At 47.8% G+C, this 22,430-nt stretch overlaps 1 protein-coding gene across 1 annotated transcript in view; it reads right to left on the minus strand.

Annotated features, from left to right (window-relative positions):
• Window positions 1-22,430, minus strand: part of LOC129832251 (E3 ubiquitin-protein ligase SMURF1-like) — a gene marked incomplete at its 5' end in the record, with an annotated part of 97,861 nt that overhangs the window by 67,641 nt on the left and 7,790 nt on the right. The window contains 3 exon segments of the mRNA XM_055896184.1: window positions 110-321; window positions 5,644-5,719; window positions 13,674-13,739. Coding sequence (XP_055752159.1) covers window positions 110-321; window positions 5,644-5,719; window positions 13,674-13,739 — 354 coding nt within the window.

A 22,430-nucleotide genomic window follows, 5' to 3' on the forward strand; every position in this document is an offset into this window, starting at 1 on the left:
ACACACACACACCTGGCCCTGCTCAATAACACACACACACCTGGCCCTGCTCAATAACACACAGCTGGCCCTGTACCGTTTGTACAAACTCTCTCTCCGTCTCCCTCACCGTATCCCTCAGGCAGATCAGGTGATTGGTTGCCATGCAGTCGGTTCTGAGGGGTGTGGGTGTGTCTTTGGGAATCCTGGCCTCTGATTCGCTGAGCCTGGAGCCGGTTCTCCTGGTTGGGTGAATCCGGTGGACAGGTCCCGCCCCCAGCGGCGCCCGTGGCGTCTGAGTACGGCAGCGGCTCCTCACTGAAACAGCTCTCAAACACAGGCCTACACACACACACACACACACACACACACACACACACACACACACACACGTTACATACACGTTACACACAAACACACCTGTTACGTACACACACACACACCTGTTACATACACACACACCTGTTACGTACACACACACACACACACAGTAGGATCCTCACCCCTCATTCTCCAACAGTCCTCTACAGTCGACCACGGGTCCTCCACTGCCCAAACCATCTCTGGTCTGGACCCACACACACACACACACAGTAGGATCCTCACCCCTCATTCTCCAACAGTCCTCTACAGTCGACCACGGGTCCTCCACTGCCCAAACCATCTCTGGTCTGGACCCACACACACACACACACACACACACACACACACACACACACACACAGAAGGCTTCTCACCCCTCATTCTCCAACAGTCCTCTACAGTCGACCACGGGCCCTCCACTGCCCAAACCATCTCTGGTCTGGACCCACACACACACACCCCTGTTACACACACACACACACACACAGTGAGAGAGCCCTCCAACACACAGTAGGATCCTCACCCCTCATTCTCCAACAGTCCTCTACAGTCGACCACGGGTCCTCCACTGCCCAAACCATCTCTGGTCTGGACCCACACACACACACACACACACACACACACAGTAGGATCCTCACCCCTCATTCTCCAACAGTCCTCTACAGTCGACCACGGGTCCTCCACTGCCCAAACCATCTCTGGTCTGGACCCACACACACACACACACACACACACACAGTAGGATCCTCACCCCTCATTCTCCAACAGTCCTCTACAGTCGACCACGGGTCCTCCACTGCCCAAACCATCTCTGGTCTGGACCCACACACACACACACACACACACAGTAGGATCCTCACCCCTCATTCTCCAACAGTCCTCTACAGTCGACCACGGGTCCTCCACTGCCCAAACCATCTCTGGTCTGGACCCACACACACACACACACACAGTAGGATCCTCACCCCTCATTCTCCAACAGTCCTCTACAGTCGACCACGGGTCCTCCACTGCCCAAACCATCTCTGGTCTGGACCCACACACACACAGTAGGATCCTCACCCCTCATTCTCCAACAGTCCTCTACAGTCGACCACGGGCCCTCCACTGCCCAAACCATCTCTGGTCTGGACCCACACACACACACACACAGTAGGATCCTCACCCCTCATTCTCCAACAGTCCTCTACAGTCGACCACGGGTCCTCCACTGCCCAAACCATCTCTGGTCTGGACACACACACACACAGTAGGATCCTCACCCCTCATTCTCCAACAGTCCTCTACAGTCGACCACGGGTCCTCCACTGCCCAAACCATCTCTGGTCTGGACCCACACACACACACACACAGTAGGATCCTCACCCCTCATTCTCCAACAGTCCTCTACAGTCGACCACGGGTCCTCCACTGCCCAAACCATCTCTGGTCTGGACCCACACACACACACACACACACAGTAGGATCCTCACCCCTCATTCTCCAACAGTCCTCTACAGTCGACCACGGGTCCTCCACTGCCCAAACCATCTCTGGTCTGGACCCACACACACACACACACACACAGAAGGCTTCTCACCCCTCATTCTCCAACAGTCCTCTACAGTCGACCACGGGTCCTCCACTGCCCAAACCATCTCTGGTCTGGACCCACACACACACACACACACAGTAGGATCCTCACCCCTCATTCTCCAACAGTCCTCTACAGTCGACCACGGGTCCTCCACTGCCCAAACCATCTCTGGTCTGGACCCACACACACACACACACAGTAGGATCCTCACCCCTCATTCTCCAACAGTCTTCTACAGTCGACCACGGGTCCTCCACTGCCCAAACCATCTCTGGTCTGGACACACACACACACAGTAGGATCCTCACCCCTCATTCTCCAACAGTCCTCTACAGTCGACCACGGGTCCTCCACTGCCCAAACCATCTCTGGTCTGGACCCACACACACACACACACAGTAGGATCCTCACCCCTCATTCTCCAACAGTCCTCTACAGTCGACCACGGGCCCTCCACTGCCCAAACCATCTCTGGTCTGGACCCACACACACACAGTAGGATCCTCACCCCTCATTCTCCAACAGTCCTCTACAGTCGACCACGGGTCCTCCACTGCCCAAACCATCTCTGGTCTGGACCCACACACACACACACAGTAGGATCCTCACCCCTCATTCTCCAACAGTCCTCTACAGTCGACCACGGGTCCTCCACTGCCCAAACCATCTCTGGTCTGGACCCACACACACACAGTAGGATCCTCACCCCTCATTCTCCAACAGTCCTCTACAGTCGACCACGGGTCCTCCACTGCCCAAACCATCTCTGGTCTGGACACACACACACAGTAGGATCCTCACCCCTCATTCTCCAACAGTCCTCTACAGTCGACCACGGGTCCTCCACTGCCCAAACCATCTCTGGTCTGGACCCACACACACACAGTAGGATCCTCACCCCTCATTCTCCAACAGTCCTCTACAGTCGACCACGGGTCCTCCACTGCCCAAACCATCTCTGGTCTGGACCCACACACACACACACACAGTAGGATCCTCACCCCTCATTCTCCAACAGTCCTCTACAGTCGACCACGGGTCCTCCACTGCCCAAACCATCTCTGGTCTGGACCCACACACACACACACACAGTAGGATCCTCACCCCTCATTCTCCAACAGTCCTCTACAGTCGACCACGGGTCCTCCACTGCCCAAACCATCTCTGGTCTGGACCCACACACACACACACAGTAGGATCCTCACCCCTCATTCTCCAACAGTCCTCTACAGTCGACCACGGGTCCTCCACTGCCCAAACCATCTCTGGTCTGGACCCACACACACACACACACAGTAGGATCCTCACCCCTCATTCTCCAACAGTCCTCTACAGTCGACCACGGGTCCTCCACTGCCCAAACCATCTCTGGTCTGGACCCACACACACACAGTAGGATCCTCACCCCTCATTCTCCAACAGTCCTCTACAGTCGACCACGGGTCCTCCACTGCCCAAACCATCTCTGGTCTGGACCCACACACACACACACACAGTAGGATCCTCACCCCTCATTCTCCAACAGTCCTCTACAGTCGACCACGGGTCCTCCACTGCCCAAACCATCTCTGGTCTGGACCCACACACACACAGAAGGATCCTCACCCCTCATTCTCCAACAGTCCTCTACAGTCGACCACGGGTCCTCCACTGCCCAAACCATCTCTGGTCTGGACCCACACACACACACACACAGTAGGATCCTCACCCCTCATTCTCCAACAGTCCTCTACAGTCGACCACGGGTCCTCCACTGCCCAAACCATCTCTGGTCTGGACACACACACACACAGTAGGATCCTCACCCCTCATTCTCCAACAGTCCTCTACAGTCGACCACGGGTCCTCCACTGCCCAAACCATCTCTGGTCTGGACCCACACACACACACACACAGTAGGATCCTCACCCCTCATTCTCCAACAGTCCTCTACAGTCGACCACGGGCCCTCCACTGCCCAAACCATCTCTGGTCTGGACCCACACACACACACACACAGTAGGATCCTCACCCCTCATTCTCCAACAGTCCTCTACAGTCGACCACGGGTCCTCCACTGCCCAAACCATCTCTGGTCTGGACCCACACACACACAGTAGGATCCTCACCCCTCATTCTCCAACAGTCCTCTACAGTCGACCACGGTCCTCCACTGCCCAAACCATCTCTGGTCTGGACCCACACACACACACACACACACACACACACACAGTAGGATCCTCACCCCTCATTCTCCAACAGTCCTCTACAGTCGACCACGGGTCCTCCACTGCCCAAACCATCTCTGGTCTGGACCCACACACACGCACACACACACACACAGTAGGATCCTCACCCCTCATTCTCCAACAGTCCTCTACAGTCGACCACGGGTCCTCCACTGCCCAAACCATCTCTGGTCTGGACCCACACACACACAGAAGGATCCTCACCCCTCATTCTCCAACAGTCCTCTACAGTCGACCACGGGTCCTCCACTGCCCAAACCATCTCTGGTCTGGACCCACACACACACACACACACACAGTAGGATCCTCACCCCTCATTCTCCAACAGTCCTCTACAGTCGACCACGGGTCCTCCACTGCCCAAACCATCTCTGGTCTGGACCCACACACACACAGAAGGATCCTCACCCCTCATTCTCCAACAGTCCTCTACAGTCGACCACGGGTCCTCCACTGCCCAAACCATCTCTGGTCTGGACCCACACACACACACACACAGTAGGATCCTCACCCCTCATTCTCCAACAGTCCTCTACAGTCGACCACGGGTCCTCCACTGCCCAAACCATCTCTGGTCTGGACCCACACACACACACACACAGTAGGATCCTCACCCCTCATTCTCCAACAGTCCTCTACAGTCGACCACGGGTCCTCCACTGCCCAAACCATCTCTGGTCTGGACCCACACACACACAGTAGGATCCTCACCCCTCATTCTCCAACAGTCCTCTACAGTCGACCACGGGTCCTCCACTGCCCAAACCATCTCTGGTCTGGACCCACACACACACAGTAGGATCCTCACCCCTCATTCTCCAACAGTCCTCTACAGTCGACCACGGGTCCTCCACTGCCCAAACCATCTCTGGTCTGGACCCACACACACACACACACAGTAGGATCCTCACCCCTCATTCTCCAACAGTCCTCTACAGTCGACCACGGGTCCTCCACTGCCCAAACCATCTCTGGTCTGGACCCACACACACACAGTAGGATCCTCACCCCTCATTCTCCAACAGTCCTCTACAGTCGACCACGGGTCCTCCACTGCCCAAACAATCTCTGGTCTGGACACACACACACAGTAGGATCCTCACCCCTCATTCTCCAACAGTCCTCGACAGTCGACCACGGGTCCTCCACTGCCCAAACCATCTCTGGTCTGGACCCACACACACACAGTAGGATCCTCACCCCTCATTCTCCAACAGTCCTCTACAGTCGACCACGGGTCCTCCACTGCCCAAACCATCTCTGGTCTGGACCCACACACACACACAGTAGGATCCTCACCCCTCATTCTCCAACAGTCCTCTACAGTCGACCACGGGTCCTCCACTGCCCAAACCATCTCTGGTCTGGACACACACACACAGTAGGATCCTCACCCCTCATTCTCCAACAGTCCTCTACAGTCGACCACGGGTCCTCCACTGCCCAAACCATCTCTGGTCTGGACCCACACACACACACACACAGTAGGATCCTCACCCCTCATTCTCCAACAGTCCTCTACAGTCGACCACGGGTCCTCCACTGCCCAAACCATCTCTGGTCTGGAGGCTCACTGGAAAACACAGTTAACACACATTACACACACAGTCTTGTACAGCTAACCTTGTGGGGACACACAATTCAGCCCCATTCAAAATCCTATTAACCCTAACCCGTACTCTTACCTTAACCTTAACCCTAACCCATACTCTTACCCTAACCCTAACCCTAACCCATACTCTTACCTTAACCTTAACCCTAACCCGTACTCGGGATGCACGATATATCGGTCAACATATAGGAATCGGACGATATTAGCTAAAAATGCCAACATCGGTATTGGCCCGAAGTCTAGTTTAAAGTCGATGTGCAAAATCGATGTCAAAGGTGACGTCCATACCTATATAACGTAGGTACACGGCGGCGTAATGTCAAAGCTGACGTCCATACCTATATAACGTAGGTACACGGTGTAATGTCAAAGCTGACGTCCATACCTATATAACGTAGGTACACAGTGTAATGTCAAAGGTGACGTCCATACCTATATAACGTAGGTACACAGTGTAATGTCAAAGCTGACGTCCATACCTATATAACGTAGGTACACAGTGTAATGTCAAAGGTGACGTCCATACCTATATAACGTAGGTACACGGCGGCGTAATGTCAAAGCTGACGTCCATACCTATATAACGTAGGTACACGGCGGTGTAATGTCAAAGGTGACGTCCATACCTATATAACGTAGGTACACAGCGGTGTAATGTCAAAGCTGACGTCCATACCTATATAACGTAGGTACATGGTGTAATGTCAAAGGTGACGTCCATACCTATATAACGTAGGTACACGGTGTAATGTCAAAGGTGACGTCCATACCTATATAACGTAGGTACACGGCGTAATGTCAAAGCTGACGTCCATACCTATATAACGTAGGTACACGGCGTAATGTCAAAGGTGACGTCCATACCTATATAACGTAGGTACACGGCGTAATGTCAAAGCTGACGTCCATACCTATATAACGTAGGTACACGGCGTAATGTCAAAGGTGACGTCCATACCTATATAACGTAGGTACACGGCGTAATGTCAAAGCTGACGTCCATACCTATATAACGTAGGTACACGGCGTAATGTCAAAGGTGACGTCCATACCTATATAACGTAGGTACACGGCGTAATGTCAAAGCTGACGTCCATACCTATATAACGTAGGTACACGGTGTAATGTCAAAGCTGACGTCCATACCTATATAACGTAGGTACATGGCGGTGTAATGTCAAAGGTGACGTCCATACCTATATAACGTAGGTACACAGTGTAATGTCAAAGCTGACGTCCATACCTATATAACGTAGGTACACGGCGTAATGTCAAAGGTGACGTCCATACCTATATAACGTAGGTACACGGCGTAATGTCAAAGGTGACGTCCATACCTATATAACGTAGGTACACGGTGTAATGTCAAAGCTGACGTCCATACCTATATAACGTAGGTACACGGCGTAATGTCAAAGGTGACGTCCATACCTATATAACGTAGGTACACGGTGTAATGTCAAAGGTGACGTCCATACCTATATAACGTAGGTACACGGTGTAATGTCAAAGGTGACGTCCATACCTATATAACGTAGGTACACGGTGTAATGTCAAAGGTGACGTCCATACCTATATAACGTAGGTACACGGTGTAATGTCAAAGCTGACGTACATACCTATATAACGTAGGTACACGGCGTAATGTCAAAGCTGACGTCCATACCTATATAACGTAGGTACACGGCGTAATGTCAAAGCTGACGTCCATACCTATATAACGTAGGTACACGGCGGTGTAATGTCAAAGGTGACGTCCATACCTATATAACGTAGGTACATGGCGTAATGACAAAGCTGACGTCCATACCTATATAACGTAGGTACATGGCGTAATGTCAAAGCTGACGTCCATACCTATATAACGTAGGTACATGGCGTAATGTCAAAGCTGACGTCCATACCTATATAACGTAGGTACACAGTGTAATGTCAAAGCTGACGTCCATACCTATATAACGTAGGTACACGGCGTAATGTCAAAGCTGACGTCCATACCTATATAACGTAGGTACACGGCGTAATGTCAAAGCTGACGTACATACCTATATAACGTAGGTACACGGCGTAATGTCAAAGCTGACGTCCATACCTATATAACGTAGGTACACGGCGGTGTAATGTCAAAGCTGACGTCCATACCTATATAACGTAGGTACACGGCGTAATGTCAAAGCTGACGTCCATACCTATATAACGTAGGTACACGGTGTAATGTCAAAGGTGACGTCCATACCTATATAACGTAGGTACACGGTGTAATGTCAAAGGTGACGTCCATACCTATATAACGTAGGTACACGGTGTAATGTCAAAGGTGACGTCCATACCTATATAACGTAGGTACACGGTGTAATGTCAAAGGTGACGTCCATACCTATATAACGTAGGTACACAGTGTAATGTCAAAGGTGACGTCCATACCTATATAACGTAGGTACACGGCGGTGTAATGTCAAAGCTGACGTCCATACCTATATAACGTAGGTACACGGCGTAATGTCAAAGCTGACGTGCATACCTATATAACGTAGGTACATGGCGTAATGTCAAAGCTGACGTCCATACCTATATAACGTAGGTACACGGCGTAATGTCAAAGCTGACGTGCATACCTATATAACGTAGGTACACGGCGTAATGATGCCACGTAAAAATGTCACTACACGTGCAACACAGCATTCCCAACCTAGCCCACAATGTCTGCTGTGTGGATCGAGCAGTCAACAAGTCCAGCAGTCATTTGAAAGAGTAAGAACATTTCAGGTTTCTGTACAGCACTTTGAGATATCAGCTGATGTAAGAAGGGCTTTATAAATAGATTTGATTTACAGCGAGAGACAACTCAAAGGTGAAATCCATAACACCAAGATAATGGGATTCGTTGCCCTTGACAATCAACCATTCTCTGTCGTGGGTGATGTTGGCATTCACCGACTGGTCGAGCACCGGTACACACTACCAAGTAGGCGCTATTTTTCAGATGTTGCCCTACCGGAGTTACACAGTAATAGCGTCACTGCTATTAGCGTCACGACATACATACTATGGAACGCCGTTTGCGTCTTAGCGTGTCAAAAAAGACACGTCAAATAACACTATTTGACAATAACAATATTTGACACGTTAAATAAGCTTTTAATTTGATGCGTTAAATAACACAGTTCAAGCAAACACCGGCCACGAACGACGCGTTTACAATATCGCTTGGTAATAAAGCATTATTTGTTCGACGGCATCTTCTGGGGTCGCTAGCTTTAGCTTGGTACCTAGCTAGCACCAATACAACCAGCCTGAAAACAATGACCAGTAGAACCTGCAGTCATTTTCATTATTCTTAGCAATGATTTAGGAATCCTTGAGTAAGTATTAGCTAGGTTCCCACTTGTTGTTCGCCTATTGGAATTGAACTTCAGTTCATGAAAATAAATAGCTAGCCGGCTACTTAACCCTGTTGCCCAAAGCTAACGTTATAAGCAGCCAGCTACTTAACCCTGTTGCACAAAGCTAACGTTATAAGCAGCCAGCTACTAAACCCTGTTGCCCAAAGCTAACGTTATAAGCAGCCAGCTACTAAACCCTGTTGCCCAAAGCTAACGTTATAAGCAGCCAGCTACTAAACCCTGTTGCCCAAAGCTAACGTTATAAGCAGCCAGCTACTAAACCCTGTTGCCTAAAGCTAACGTTATAAGCAGCCAGCTACTAAACCCTGTTGTCCAAAGGTAACGTTATTAGCAGCCAGCTACTAAACCCTGTTGCCCAAAGCTAACGTTATAAGCAGCCAGTTACTAAACCCTGTTGCCCAAAGCTAACGTTATAAGCAGCTAGCTACTTAACCCTGTTGTCCAAAGCTAACGTTATAAGCAGCCAGCTACTTAACCCTGTTGCCCAAAGCTAACGTTATAAGCAGCCAGCTACTAAACCCTGTTGCCCAAAGCTAACGTTATAAGCAGCCAGCTACTAAACCCTGTTGCCCAAAGCTAACGTTATAAGCAGCCAGCTACTAAACCCTGTTGCCCAAAGCTAACGTTATAAGCAGCCAGCTACTAAACCCTGTTGCCTAAAGCTAACGTTATAAGCAGCCAGCTACTAAACCCTGTTGCCTAAAGCTAACGTTATAAGCAGCCAGCTACTAAACCCTGTTGCCTAAAGCTAACGTTATAAGCAGCCAGCTACTAAACCCTGTTGCCCAAAGCTAACGTTATAAGCAGCCGGCTACTAAACCCTGTTGTCCAAAGCTAACTTTATAAGCAGCCAGCTACTAAACCCTGTTGCCCAAAGCTAACGTTATAAGCAGCCAGCTACTAAACCCTGTTGCCCAAAGCTAACGTTATAAGCAGCTAGCTACTAAACCCTGTTGCCCAAAGCTAACGTTATAAGCAGCCGGCTACTAAACCCTGTTGCACAAAGCTAACGTCATAAGTAGCCGGCTACTAAACCCTGTTGCCCAAAGCTAACGTTATAAGCAGCTAGCTACTAAACCCTGTTGCCCAAAGCTAACGTTATAAGCAGCCGGCTACTAAACCCTGCTGCCCAAAGCTAACGTTATAAGTAGCCGGCTACTAAACCCTGTTGCCCAAAGCTAACGTTATAAGTAGCCAGCTACTAAACCCTGTTGCCCAAAGCTAACTTTATAAGCAGCCGGCTACTAAACCCTGTTGCCCAAAGCTAACGTTATAAGCAGCCAGCTACTTAACGCTGTTGCCCAAAGCTAACATTATAAGTAGCCAGCTACTAAACCCTGTGGCCCAAAGCTAACGTTATAAGCAGCCAGCTACTTAACCCTGTTGCCCAAAGCTAACGTTATAAGCAGCCAGCTACTAAACCCTGTTGCCCAAAGCTAACGTTATAAGCAGCCAGCTACTAAACCCTGTTGCCCAAAGCTAACGTTATAAGCAGCCAGCTACTAAACCCTGTTGCCCAAAGCTAACGTTATAAGCAGCCAGCTACTAAACCCTGTTGCCCAAAGCTAACGTTATAAGCAGCCAGCTACTAAACCCTGTTGCCCAAAGCTAACGTTATAAGCAGCCAGCTACTAAACCCTGTTGTCCAAAGCTAACGTTATAAGCAGCTAGCTACTAAACCCTGTTGTCCAAAGCTAACGTTATAAGTAGCCGGCTACTAAACCCTGTTGCCCAAAGCTAACGTTATAAGCAGCCAGCTACTAAACCCTGTTGCCCAAAGCTAACGTTATAAGCAGCCAGCTACTTCACCCTGTTGTCCAAAGCTAACGTTATAAGCAGCCAGCTACTTCACCCTGTTGTCCAAAGCTAACGTTATAAGCAGCCAGCTACTAAACCCTGTTGCCCAAAGCTAACGTTATAAGCAGCCAGCTACTAAACCCTGTTGCCCAAAGCTAACGTTATAAGCAGCCAGCTACTTAACCCTGTTGCCCAAAGCTAACGTTATAAGCAGCCAGCTACTAAACCCTGTTGTCCAAAGCTAACGTTATAAGCAGCCAGCTACTAAACCCTGTTGCCCAAAGCTAACGTTATAAGCAGCCAGCTACTAAACCCTGTTGCCTAAAGCTAACGTTATAAGCAGCCAGCTACTAAACCCTGTTGCCCAAAGCTAACGTTATAAGCAGCCAGCTACTAAACCCTGTTGCCCAAAGCTAACGTTATAAGCAGCCAGCTACTAAACCCTGTTGCCCAAAGCTAACGTTATAAGCAGCCAGCTACTAAACCCTGTTGCCCAAAGCTAACGTTGTAAGCAGCCAGCTACTAAACCCTGTTGCCCAAAGCTAACGTTATAAGCAGCCAGCTACTAAACCCTGTTGTCCAAAGCTAACGTTATAAGCAGCCAGCTAGCTTCATGTGGCTAGTGATGCTCGGCCGGACCGGGTTATGTGTTGTGAAGCTAGCCACAATAAGGATTAGGCACAACAGTGGAATTTGCGTTTTGCCTTCAAAATAAAAGTCCATCTTTGAAGGTGATGCAGGAGGTTACAATTGGTGGAATCACGTCATATTTAGACTAGATCATGTTAAACGAGGTTGGAATGTGAACCAATGAAATGGGGTATCCGTCTACTCGGTGACACCCACAGAACACAACCGGGGAGAGTTTATGCAAATATTAGGGTTGTAGCTCTTATCGCGGGACTGTGACATCACCTCCCCAGTCAGCCTATTGTGTGTACTGACATTCATATTGCACTGTACAGCTTCACCTCAGGATTGGGGATCAATGATATGGGGTAACAGTCTACTCAATACCCAATACCTTTTGTCCCATCGTCCTCCTCAGAGTTATCGGACTCCAAAACATCCACGCAGTATTGTTTCTCCTCGGGAATTGTGTTCAATACACATTAGGTTGACAATAAACTCAATTCACAGTGGTTTCAGAGTCCTACAGTAGGAGCTACGGTGCTAATGTTCTCTGGGTGTCACTGAGTAGACTGATACCCCGTGTCATTGATCCATAGGTGAGGCTGTACCGTGAAATAAGGATGCCCCGTGTCATTGATCCATAGGTGAGGCTGTACCGTGAAATAAGGATGCCCCGTGTCATTGATCCATAGGTGAGGCTGTACCGTGAAATAAGGATGCCCCGTGTCATTGATCCATAGGTAAGGCTGTACCGTGAAATAAGGATGCCCCGTGTCATTGATCCATAGGTAAGGCTGTACCGTGAAATAAGGATGCCCCGTGTCATTGATCCCCAATCCATAGGTAAGGCTGTACCGTGAAATAAGGATGCCCCGTGTCATTGATCCCCAATCCATAGGTAAGGCTGTACCGTGAAATAAGGATGCCCCGTGTCATTGATCCCCAATCCATAGGTAAGGCTGTACCGTGAAATAAGGATGCCCCGTGTCATTGATCCCCAATCCATAGGTAAGGCTGTACCGTGAAATAAGGATGCCCCGTGTCATTGATCCCCAATCCATAGGTGAGGCTGTACCGTGAAATAAGGATGCCCCGTGTCATTGATCCCCAATCCATAGGTAAGGCTGTACCGTGAAATAAGGATGCCCCGTGTCATTGATCCATAGGTAAGGCTGTACCGTGAAATAAGGATGCCCCGTGTCATTGATCCCCAATCCATAGGTAAGGCTGTACCGTGAAATAAGGATGCCCCGTGTCATTGATCCCCAATCCATAGGTAAGGCTGTACCGTGAAATAAGGATGCCCCGTGTCATTGATCCCCAATCCATAGGTAAGGCTGTACCGTGAAATAAGGATGCCCCGTGTCATTGATCCCCAATCCATAGGTGAGGCTGTACCGTGAAATAAGGATGCCCTCAAATGCAACTCTAAACTATAATACATCCAGTGGGATTTCAACAGATTTTTGTAAAATTTAACAAATTATTGTCTTTTGTTGATTTCATATAACAACATTCCAACCTCGTTTAGCACAATCTATTAAATTATGGCATAATTCTACTATTTGTATTAATTTGCATCACTGTCAATTACATACTTTTATTTTGAAGGCTCAACCGCAAAGTCCACTATTGTGGCTAATCCTTATTGTGGCTAGCTTCACATAGATGGATCCGACCACCATTAATCAAATAAGAGCTGTCTTATAAATTAGGGTTATTTTAGATAATGACACCTAGCTATACCGTTAGCGAGCTAGTTAGCTACTGAAACAGATGTCGTTTTGCTTTTGGGGAAGAACATTGTTTGCCTCCATGAGCTAGCTAGCTTTTCTTTATGACCAGCACTGTAGGTGCGCGAGACAACTTCACCAGCATCATAGCATACGTATCGATGAATCGCTGTGACAGCGCCATAGCATACATATCAATGAATCGTTGTGACAGCATCATAGCATACGTATTGATGAATCGTTGTGGCAGCATCATAGCATACGTATCGATGAATCGTTGTGACAGCACCATAGCATACGTATCGATGAATCGTTGTGACAGCGTCATAGCATACGTATCAGTCTTACCTACGATCTGTCCCCGTACTGCATCACTGTCTGATGGATTCAGCTTACACAGATCCAACCGCTGGTCTGGAGAGAGAGAGAGAAAGAGAGAGAGAGAGAGAGAGAAAAGAGAGAGAAAAGAGAGAGAGAGAGAGAGAGAGAGAAAAGAGAGAGAGAGAGAGAGAGAGAGAGAGAAAAGAGAGAGAGAGAAAAGAGAGAGAGAGAGAAAAGAGAGAGAGAGAGAAAAGAGAGAGAGAGAGAAAGAGAGAGAGAGAGAAAAGAGAGAGAGAGAGAGAAAAGAGAGAGAGAGAGAAAAGAGAGAGAGAGAGAGAAAGAGAGAGAGAGAGAGAAAAGAGAGAGAGAGAAAAGAGAGAGAGAAAAGAGAGAGAGAGAAGAGAGAAAAGAGAGAGAGAGAGAGAAAAGAGAGAGAGAGAAAGAGGAGAGAGAGAGAGAGAGAGAGAAAAGAGAGAGAGAGAGAAAAGAGAGAGAGAGAAAAGAGAGAGAGAAGAGAGAGAGAAAAGAGAGAGAGAGAGAGAAAAGAGAGAGAGAGAGAGAGAAAAGAGAGAGAGAGAGAGAGAGAGAGAAAAGAGTCAGAGAGAGAGACAGAGAGAGAAAGAGTCAGAGAGAGAGAGAGAGAGAGAGAGGAGAGGGAGAGAGAGAGAAGAGAGAAGAGAGAGACAGTAGAGAGAGAGAGAGACATAGTCAGAGAGAGAGAGAGAGAGAGACAGAGTCAGAGAGAGAGAGAGAGAGAGAGAGAGAGACATAGACAGAGAGAGAGACAGAGAGAGAGAGAGAGAGACAGAGAGACAGAGAGACAGAGAGACAGAGAGAGAGAGAGAAGAGAGAGAGAGAGAGGAGAGAGAGAGAGAGAGAGAGAGAGAGACATAGTCAGAGAGAGACATAGTCAGAGAGAGAGAGAGAGAGAGAGAGAGACATAGTCAGAGAGAGAGAGAGAGAGAGAGAGAGAGAGAGACAGAGAGAGAGAGAGAGAGAGAGAGAGAGAGACATAGTCAGAGAGAGACAGAGAGAGAGAGAGAGACAGAGAGAGAGAGAGAGAGAGAGAGAGAGAGAGAGAGAGAGAGAGAGACATAGTCAGAGAGAGAGAGAGAGAGACAGAGAGACAGAAAGACAGAGAGGAGTTTGTAGTGTACCCGTGTGCTATAGATCCATGCCAGAACATGTCAATCTGCTAACAGAACTAAAGCCCCCCCGTTGTAACTGCCGTCGGCTGTAAAGGTCTGAACATGTTTTGGACCCTTTTGGTACCTAACGAAACTGAAGTTTGTCAGTCCCTTTCACTGTAATGTTGTTACATTACAGCCTTATTCTAAAATGGATTAAATAAAGCATTTCCCTCATCAATCTACACACAGTACCCCATAATGACATCACAATACCCCATAATGACATCACAATACCCCATAATGACATCACAATACCCCATAATGACAAAACGAAAACAGGTTTTTTGACATTTTTGCAAATGTATAAATAAATTAAAAACAGAAATACCTTACTTACATAAGTATTCAGACCATTTTCTATGAGACTTAAAATTGAGCTCAGGTGCTTCCTGTTTCCATTGATCATCCTTTATGTTTCTACAACTGGTTTGTATTTATTATGGATCCCCATTAGTTCCTGCCAAGGCAGCAGCTACTCTTCCTGGGGTTTATTATGGATCCCCATTAGTTCCTGCCAAGGCAGCAGCTACTCTTCCTGGGGTTTATTATGGATCCCCATTAGTTCCTGTCAAGGCAGCAGCTACTCTTCCTGGGGTTTATTATGGATCCCCATTAGTTCCTGTCAAGGCAGCAGCTACTCTTCCTGGGGTTTATTATGGATCCCCATTAGTTCCTGCCAAGGCAGCAGCTACTCTTCCTGGGGTTTATTATGGATCCCCATTAGTTCCTGTCAAGGCAGCAGCTACTCTTCCTGGGGTTTATTATGGATCCCCATTAGTTCCTGCCAAGGCAGCAGCTACTCTTCCTGGGGTTTATTATGGATCCCCATTAGTTCCTGTCAAGGCAGCAGCTCCTCTTCCTGGGGTTTATTATGGATCCCCATTAGTTCCTGCCAAGGCAGCAGCTACTCTTCCTGGGGTTTATTATGGATCCCCATTAGTTCCTGCCAAGGCAGCAGCTACTCTTCCTGGGGTTTATTATGGATCCCCATTAGTTCCTGCCAAGGCAGCAGCTACTCTTCCTGGGGTTTATTATGGATCCCCATTAGTTCCTGTCAAGGCAGCAGCTACTCTTCCTCCAGAGAAAATGAAGGCAGTTATACAATTTTAGATGAGAAACCATGCACCTGAACAACAGACAGCACAGACATGCGATTGCCTTTTCAATCATAGTTATACAATTTGAAAAACATTACAATACATTTCACAACATATTCAGTGTGTGCCCTCAGGCCACTACTCCACTACCACATATCTACAACACTACATCCATGTGTACTTGTCTGTATAGTAGTGTGTATGTTATTGTGTCTGTGTGTGTCTCTTCACAGTCCCCGCTGTTCCATAAGGTGTATTTTAATCTGTTTTTAAATCTGATTCTACTGATGTGGAATAGAGTTCCATGTCGTCATGGCTCTATGTAGTACTGTGAGCCTCCCATAGTCTGTTCTGGACTTGGGGACTGTGAAGAGACCTCTGGTGGCATGTCTTGTGGGGTATGCATGGCTCTATGTAGTACTGTGAGCCTCCCATAGTCTGTTCTGGACTTGGGGACTGTGAAGAGACCTCTGGTGGCATGTCTTGTGGGGTATGCATGGCTCTATGTAGTACTGTGAGCCTCCCATAGTCTGTTCTGGACTTGGGGACTGTGAAGAGACCTCTGGTGGCATGTCTTGTGGGGTATGCATGGCTCTATGTAGTACTGTGAGCCTCCCATAGTCTGTTCTGGACTTGGGGACTGTGAAGAGACCTCTGGTGGCATGTCTTGTGGGGTATGCATGGCTCTATGTAGTACTGTGAGCCTCCCATAGTCTGTTCTGGACTTGGGGACTGTGAAGAGACCTCTGGTGGCATGTCTTGTGGGGTATGCATGGCTCTATGTAGTACTGTGAGCCTCCCATAGTCTGTTCTGGACTTGGGGACTGTGAAGAGACCTCTAGTGGCATGTCTTGTGGGGTATTCATGGCTCTATGTAGTACTGAGTACCTCCAATAGTCTGTTCTGGACTTGGGGACTGTGAAGAGACCTCTAGTGGCATGTCTTGTGGGGTATGCATGGCTCTATGTAGTACTGTGAGCCTCCCATAGTCTGTTCTGGACTTGGGGACTGTGAAGAGACCTCTGGTGGCATGTCTTGTGGGGTATGCATGGCTCTATGTAGTACTGTGAGCCTCCCATAGTCTGTTCTGGACTTGGGGACTGTGAAGAGACCTCTGGTGGCATGTCTTGTGGGGTATGCATGGCTCTATGTAGTACTGTGAGCCTCCCATAGTCTGTTCTGGACTTGGGGACTGTGAAGAGACCTCTGGTGGCATGTCTTGTGGGGTATGCATGGCTCTATGTAGTACTGTGAGCCTCCCATAGTCTGTTCTGGACTTGGGGACTGTGAAGAGACCTCTGGTGGCATGTCTTGTGGGGGTATGCATGGCTCTATGTAGTACTGAGTACCTCCAATAGTCTGTTCTGGACTTGGGGACTGTGAAGAGACCTCTAGTGGCATGTCTTGTGGGGTATGCATGGCTCTATGTAGTACTGTGAGCCTCCCATAGTCTGTTCTGGACTTGGGGGCTGTGAAGAGACCTCTGGTGGCATGTCTTGTGGGGTATGCATGGGTGGACTGTGAAGAGACCTCTGGTGGCATGTCTTGTGGGGTATGCATGGGTGGACTGTGAAGAGACCTCTGGTGGCATGTCTTGTGGGGTATGCATGGGTGGACTGTGAAGAGACCTCTGGTGGCATGTCTTGTGGGGTATGCATGGCTCTATGTAGTACTGTGAGCCTCCCATAGTCTGTTCTGGACTTGGGGACTGTGAAGAGACCTCTGGTGGCATGTCTTGTGGGGGTATGCATGGCTCTATGTAGTACTGTGAGCCTCCCATAGTCTGTTCTGGACTTGGGGACTGTGAAGAGACCTCTGGTGGCATGTCTTGTGGGGTATGCATGGCTCTATGTAGTACTGAGTACCTCCAATAGTCTGTTCTGGACTTGGGGACTGTGAAGAGACCTCTGGTGGCATGTCTTGTGGGGTATGCATGTGGTGGACTGTGAAGAGACCTCTGGTGGCATGTCTTGTGGGGTATGCATGGGTGGACTGTGAAGAGACCTCTGGTGGCATGTCTTGTGGGGTATGCTTGGGGACTGAAGAGACCTCTGGTGGCATGTCTTGTGGGGTATTCATGGGGTGTCCGAGCTAACAGACAGCTCAGTGCATTCAACATGTCAATACCTCTCACAAATACAAGTAGTGATGAAGTCAATCTCTCCTCCACTTTGAGCCAGGAGAGATTGACATGCATATTATTAACTTCTCTAGGGTAGGGGGCACTCCGGATGAAAAGCGTGCCCAAAGTAAACTGCCTGCTACTCGGGCCCAGAAGATATGATATGCATATAATTTGTAGATTTGGATAGAAAACACTCTACAGTTTCCAAAACTGTTAAAATAATGTCTGTGAGTATAACAGAACTGATATGGCTGGCGAAAATCTGAGAGAAATCCATCCAGGAAGTAGGATTTCTTTTTTGTGTTGTAGTTTTCTATTGAATGCCTTTACAGTATCCATTGATTTAGGACTCAAATTGCACTTCCTATACCTTCCACTAGATGTCAACAGTCTTTAGAAATTGTTTCAGGCTTGTATTCTGAAAAATGAGGGCGTAAGACCAGTCTGAATGAGTGGACACTACGGTGGCCCAGAGGTTTTTCATGCGCGAGACCGAGAGCACGTCTTTCGTGTATACGTTATAAATTAACGATGTTATTTGTCCGGTTTAAATATTATCGATTATTTAGGCTAAAAACAACCTTAGGATTGATTATAAACATGTTTCTACAAACTTTACGGATACTATTTGGATTTTGTGTCTGCCTGTTGTGACTACGTTTGAGCCTGTGGATTACTGAAGAAAACGAGCGAACAAAACGGAGGTTTTTAGATATAAAGAGAGACTTTATCGAACAAAACAAACATTTATTGAGTAAATGAATGTCTTCTGAGTGCAACCATATGAAGCTCATCAAAGGTAAGGGATTAATTGTATCTCTATTTCTGACTTGTGTAACTCTTCTACTTGGCTGGTTACTGTTTGTAATGATTTGTCTGCTGGGCGCTGTTCTCAGATAATCGCATGGTATGCTTTCGACGTAAAGCCTTTTTAAAATATGACACCGTGATTGGATTAACAAGAAGTTAATCTTTAAACCTATGTATAACACTTGTATGTTTTATGAATTTTTATAATGAATATTTCTGTTTTTGAATTTGGCGCTCTGCAATTTCACTGGATGTTGGCCAGGTGGGACGCTAGCTGCAGCTCTTTGTTAAGTGTTATAGTAATTTCAGTCACTGTAGTAGCTGACGTGTATAGTGTTGAGTCATCTGCATAAATAGACATACCTGTTTTAGTAAAGATTGGAAAAAGGGGCCTAGACAGCTGCCCTGGGGAATTCCTGATTCTACCAGTAAGGGGCCTAGACAGCTGTCCTGGGGAATTCCTGATTCTACCAGTAAGGGGCCTAGACAGCTGCCCTGGGGAATTCCTGATTCTACCAGTAAGGGGCCTAGACAGCTGCCCTGGGGAATTCCTGATTCTACCAGTAAGGGGCCTAGACAGCTGCCCTGGGGAATTCCTGATTCTACCAGTAAGGGGCCTAGACAGCTGCCCTGGGGAATTCCTGATTCTACCAGTAAGGGGCCTAGACAGCTGCCCTGGGGAATTCCTAATTCTACCAGTAAGGGGCCTAGACAGCTGCCCTGGGGAATTCCTAATTCTACCAGTAAGGGGCCTAGACAGCTGCCCTGGGGAATTCCTGATTCTACCTGGATTATTATGTAATGGCTTCCAACAAAGAACATCCTCTGTGTTCTGTTATACAGGTAACTCTTTACCCACAATACAACAGGTGGTTTAAAGCCATAACACATACGTTTTTTCAACAGCAGACTATGATCGATAATGTCAAAAGCCGTACTGAAGTCTAACAAGACAGCCTCCACAATCTTTTTATCATCAATTTCTCTCAGCCAATCATCAGTAATTTGTGTAAGTGCTGTGCTTGTTGAATGTCCTTCCCTATAAGCGTGCTGAAAATCGGTTTTCAATTTGTTTACTGTAAAATAGCATTGTATCTGGTCAAACAACATTTTCCAAACGTTTAACAAGAGTTGGTAATAGGCTGATTGGTCGGCTATTTGAGCCGTTGTTGTCAGACCCCGGTGGCTTGTCATTGTTGACAAAACAACAATGTTTTGTCCTGTTTTATAAAATCATTAAACTAATTGGCAAAATCAGTGAGTTTTGTGATGAATGAGGCATCTGATTGAATGAATGATGGAGCTGAGTTTGCCTTTTTGCTCAAAATGTCATCGAAGGTGCTCCAAAGCATTTTACTATCATTCTTTATATAATTTATATTTGTTTCATGGCATAGTTTCTTCATCTGATTCAATGAATGATGGAGCCGAGTTTGCCTTATTGCCCAAAATGTAATTTAAGTTGCTCCAAAGGTTTTTACTGTCGTTCTTTATATCATTTGTCTTTGTTTCATAGTGTAGGTTATTCTTCTTTTTATTTAGTTTAGTCACACGATTTTCTCAATTTGCAGTACATTTGCCAATCGGTTGTGCATCCAGACTTATTTGCTATTCCTTTTGCCTCATCCCTCCCAACCATACCATTTTTTATATCCTCATCAATCCACAGGGATTTAACCGCGCAGAATTGAGAATAGCCACATCATTCCTGTAATCCTCCGCTAGCAAACAATTGCTGCATTGGAATACTGGATTGTCAATATTGTCGCGGACAAGAGCGTAATAAACACAGCTTCTACATCGCTGGAAAAGTTTGTTGGATAAATCAGGCAAAGCGGGCTCTATTGCAACCTAGCGAGCTTGGAGTTTTGTCAAAGGCACCTAGAGACTCTCAGAACATGAGAAACAAGATTCTCTGGTCTGATGAAATCCAGATTGAACTCTTTGGCCTGAATGCCAAGCGTCACGTCTGGAGGAAACCTGGCACCATCCCTACGGTGAAGCATCATGCTGTCCTCGAGTGGCCCAGCCAGAGCCCGGACTTGAACCCGATCTAACATCTCTGGAGAGAAAATAGCTGAGCAGCAACGCTCCCCATCCAACCTGACAGAGCTTGAGAGGATCTGCAGAGAAGAATGGGAGAAACTCCCCAAATACAGGTGTGCCAAGCTTGTAGCACCATACCCAAGAAGGCTGTAATCGCTGCCAAAGCTGCTTCAACAAAGTACTGAGTAAAGGGTCTGAATACTTATGTAAATTATTTTGATAAATTATCAACATTTAAATGTGATATTTTTCATTTGTTTTTTTTTGTGCAAACATTTATAAAAACCTGTATTTCCTTTGTCATTATGGGGTGTGTAGAAAAAAACAATTTTAGAATAAGGCTGTAAATGTGTCAAAAGTAAAAGGGTCTGAATATTTTCAGAATGAACTGTAGGCTGCCAGTACAGAGCCTCTAGTACCAGGGCAAAGCTGCCAGGACAGAGCCTCTAGTACCAGGGCAAAGCAGCCAGTACAGAGCCTCTAGTACCAGGGCAAAGCAGCCAGTACAGAGCCTCTAGTACCAGGGCAAAGCAGCTAGTACAGAGCCTCTAGTACCAGGGCAAAGCAGCCAGTACAGAGCCTCTAGTACCAAGGCAAAGCAGCCAGTACAGAGCCTCTAGTACCAGGGCAAAGCAGCCAGTACAGAGCCTCTAGTACCAGGGCAAAGCAGCTAGTACAGAGCCTCTAGTACCAGGGCAAAGCAGAAAGTACAGAGCCTCTAGTACCAGGGCAAAGCAGCCAGTACAGAGCCTCTAGTGCCAGGGCAAAGCAGCCAGTACAGAGCCTCTAGTACCAGGGCAAAGCAGCCAGTACAGAGCCTCTAGTACCAGGGCAAAGCAGCTAGTACAGAGCCTCTAGTACCAGTGCAAAGCAGCCAGTACAGAGACTCTAGTACCAGGGCAAAGCAGCCAGTACAGAGCCTCTAGTACCAGGGCAAAGCAGCCAGTACAGAGCCTCTAGTACCAGGGCAAAGCAGCTAGTACAGAGCCTCTAGTACCAGGGCAAAGCTGCTAGTACAGAGCCTCTAGTACCAGGGCAAAGCAGCTAGTACAGAGCCTCTAGTACCAGGGCAAAGCAGCTAGTACAGAGCCTCTAGTACCAGGGCAAAGCAGCCAGTACAGAGCCTCTAGTACCAGGGCAAAGCAGCCAGTACAGAGCCTCTAGTACCAGGGCAAAGCAGCCAGTACAGAGCCTCTAGTACCAGGGCAAAGCAGCTAGTACAGAGCCTCTAGTACCAGGGCAAAGCAGCTAGCAAGGTACTGCTCTGTTTCAGCTGGTATGGTCAGTCTAGCTGTATGGAGGAGAAGGTACTGCTCTGTTTCAGCTGGTATGGTCAGTCTAGCTGTATGGAGGAGAAGGTACTGCTCTGTTTCAGCTGGTATGGTCAGTCTAGCTGTATGGAGAAGGTACTGCTCTGTTTCAGCTGGTATGGTCAGTCTAGCTGTATGGAGGAGAAGGTACTGCTCTGTTTCAGCTGGTATGGTCAGTCTAGCTGTATGGAGAAGAAGGTACTGCT

This window comes from Salvelinus fontinalis, chromosome 2, assembly GCF_029448725.1.
Source record: "Salvelinus fontinalis isolate EN_2023a chromosome 2, ASM2944872v1, whole genome shotgun sequence".
NCBI lineage: Eukaryota > Metazoa > Chordata > Actinopteri > Salmoniformes > Salmonidae > Salvelinus > Salvelinus fontinalis.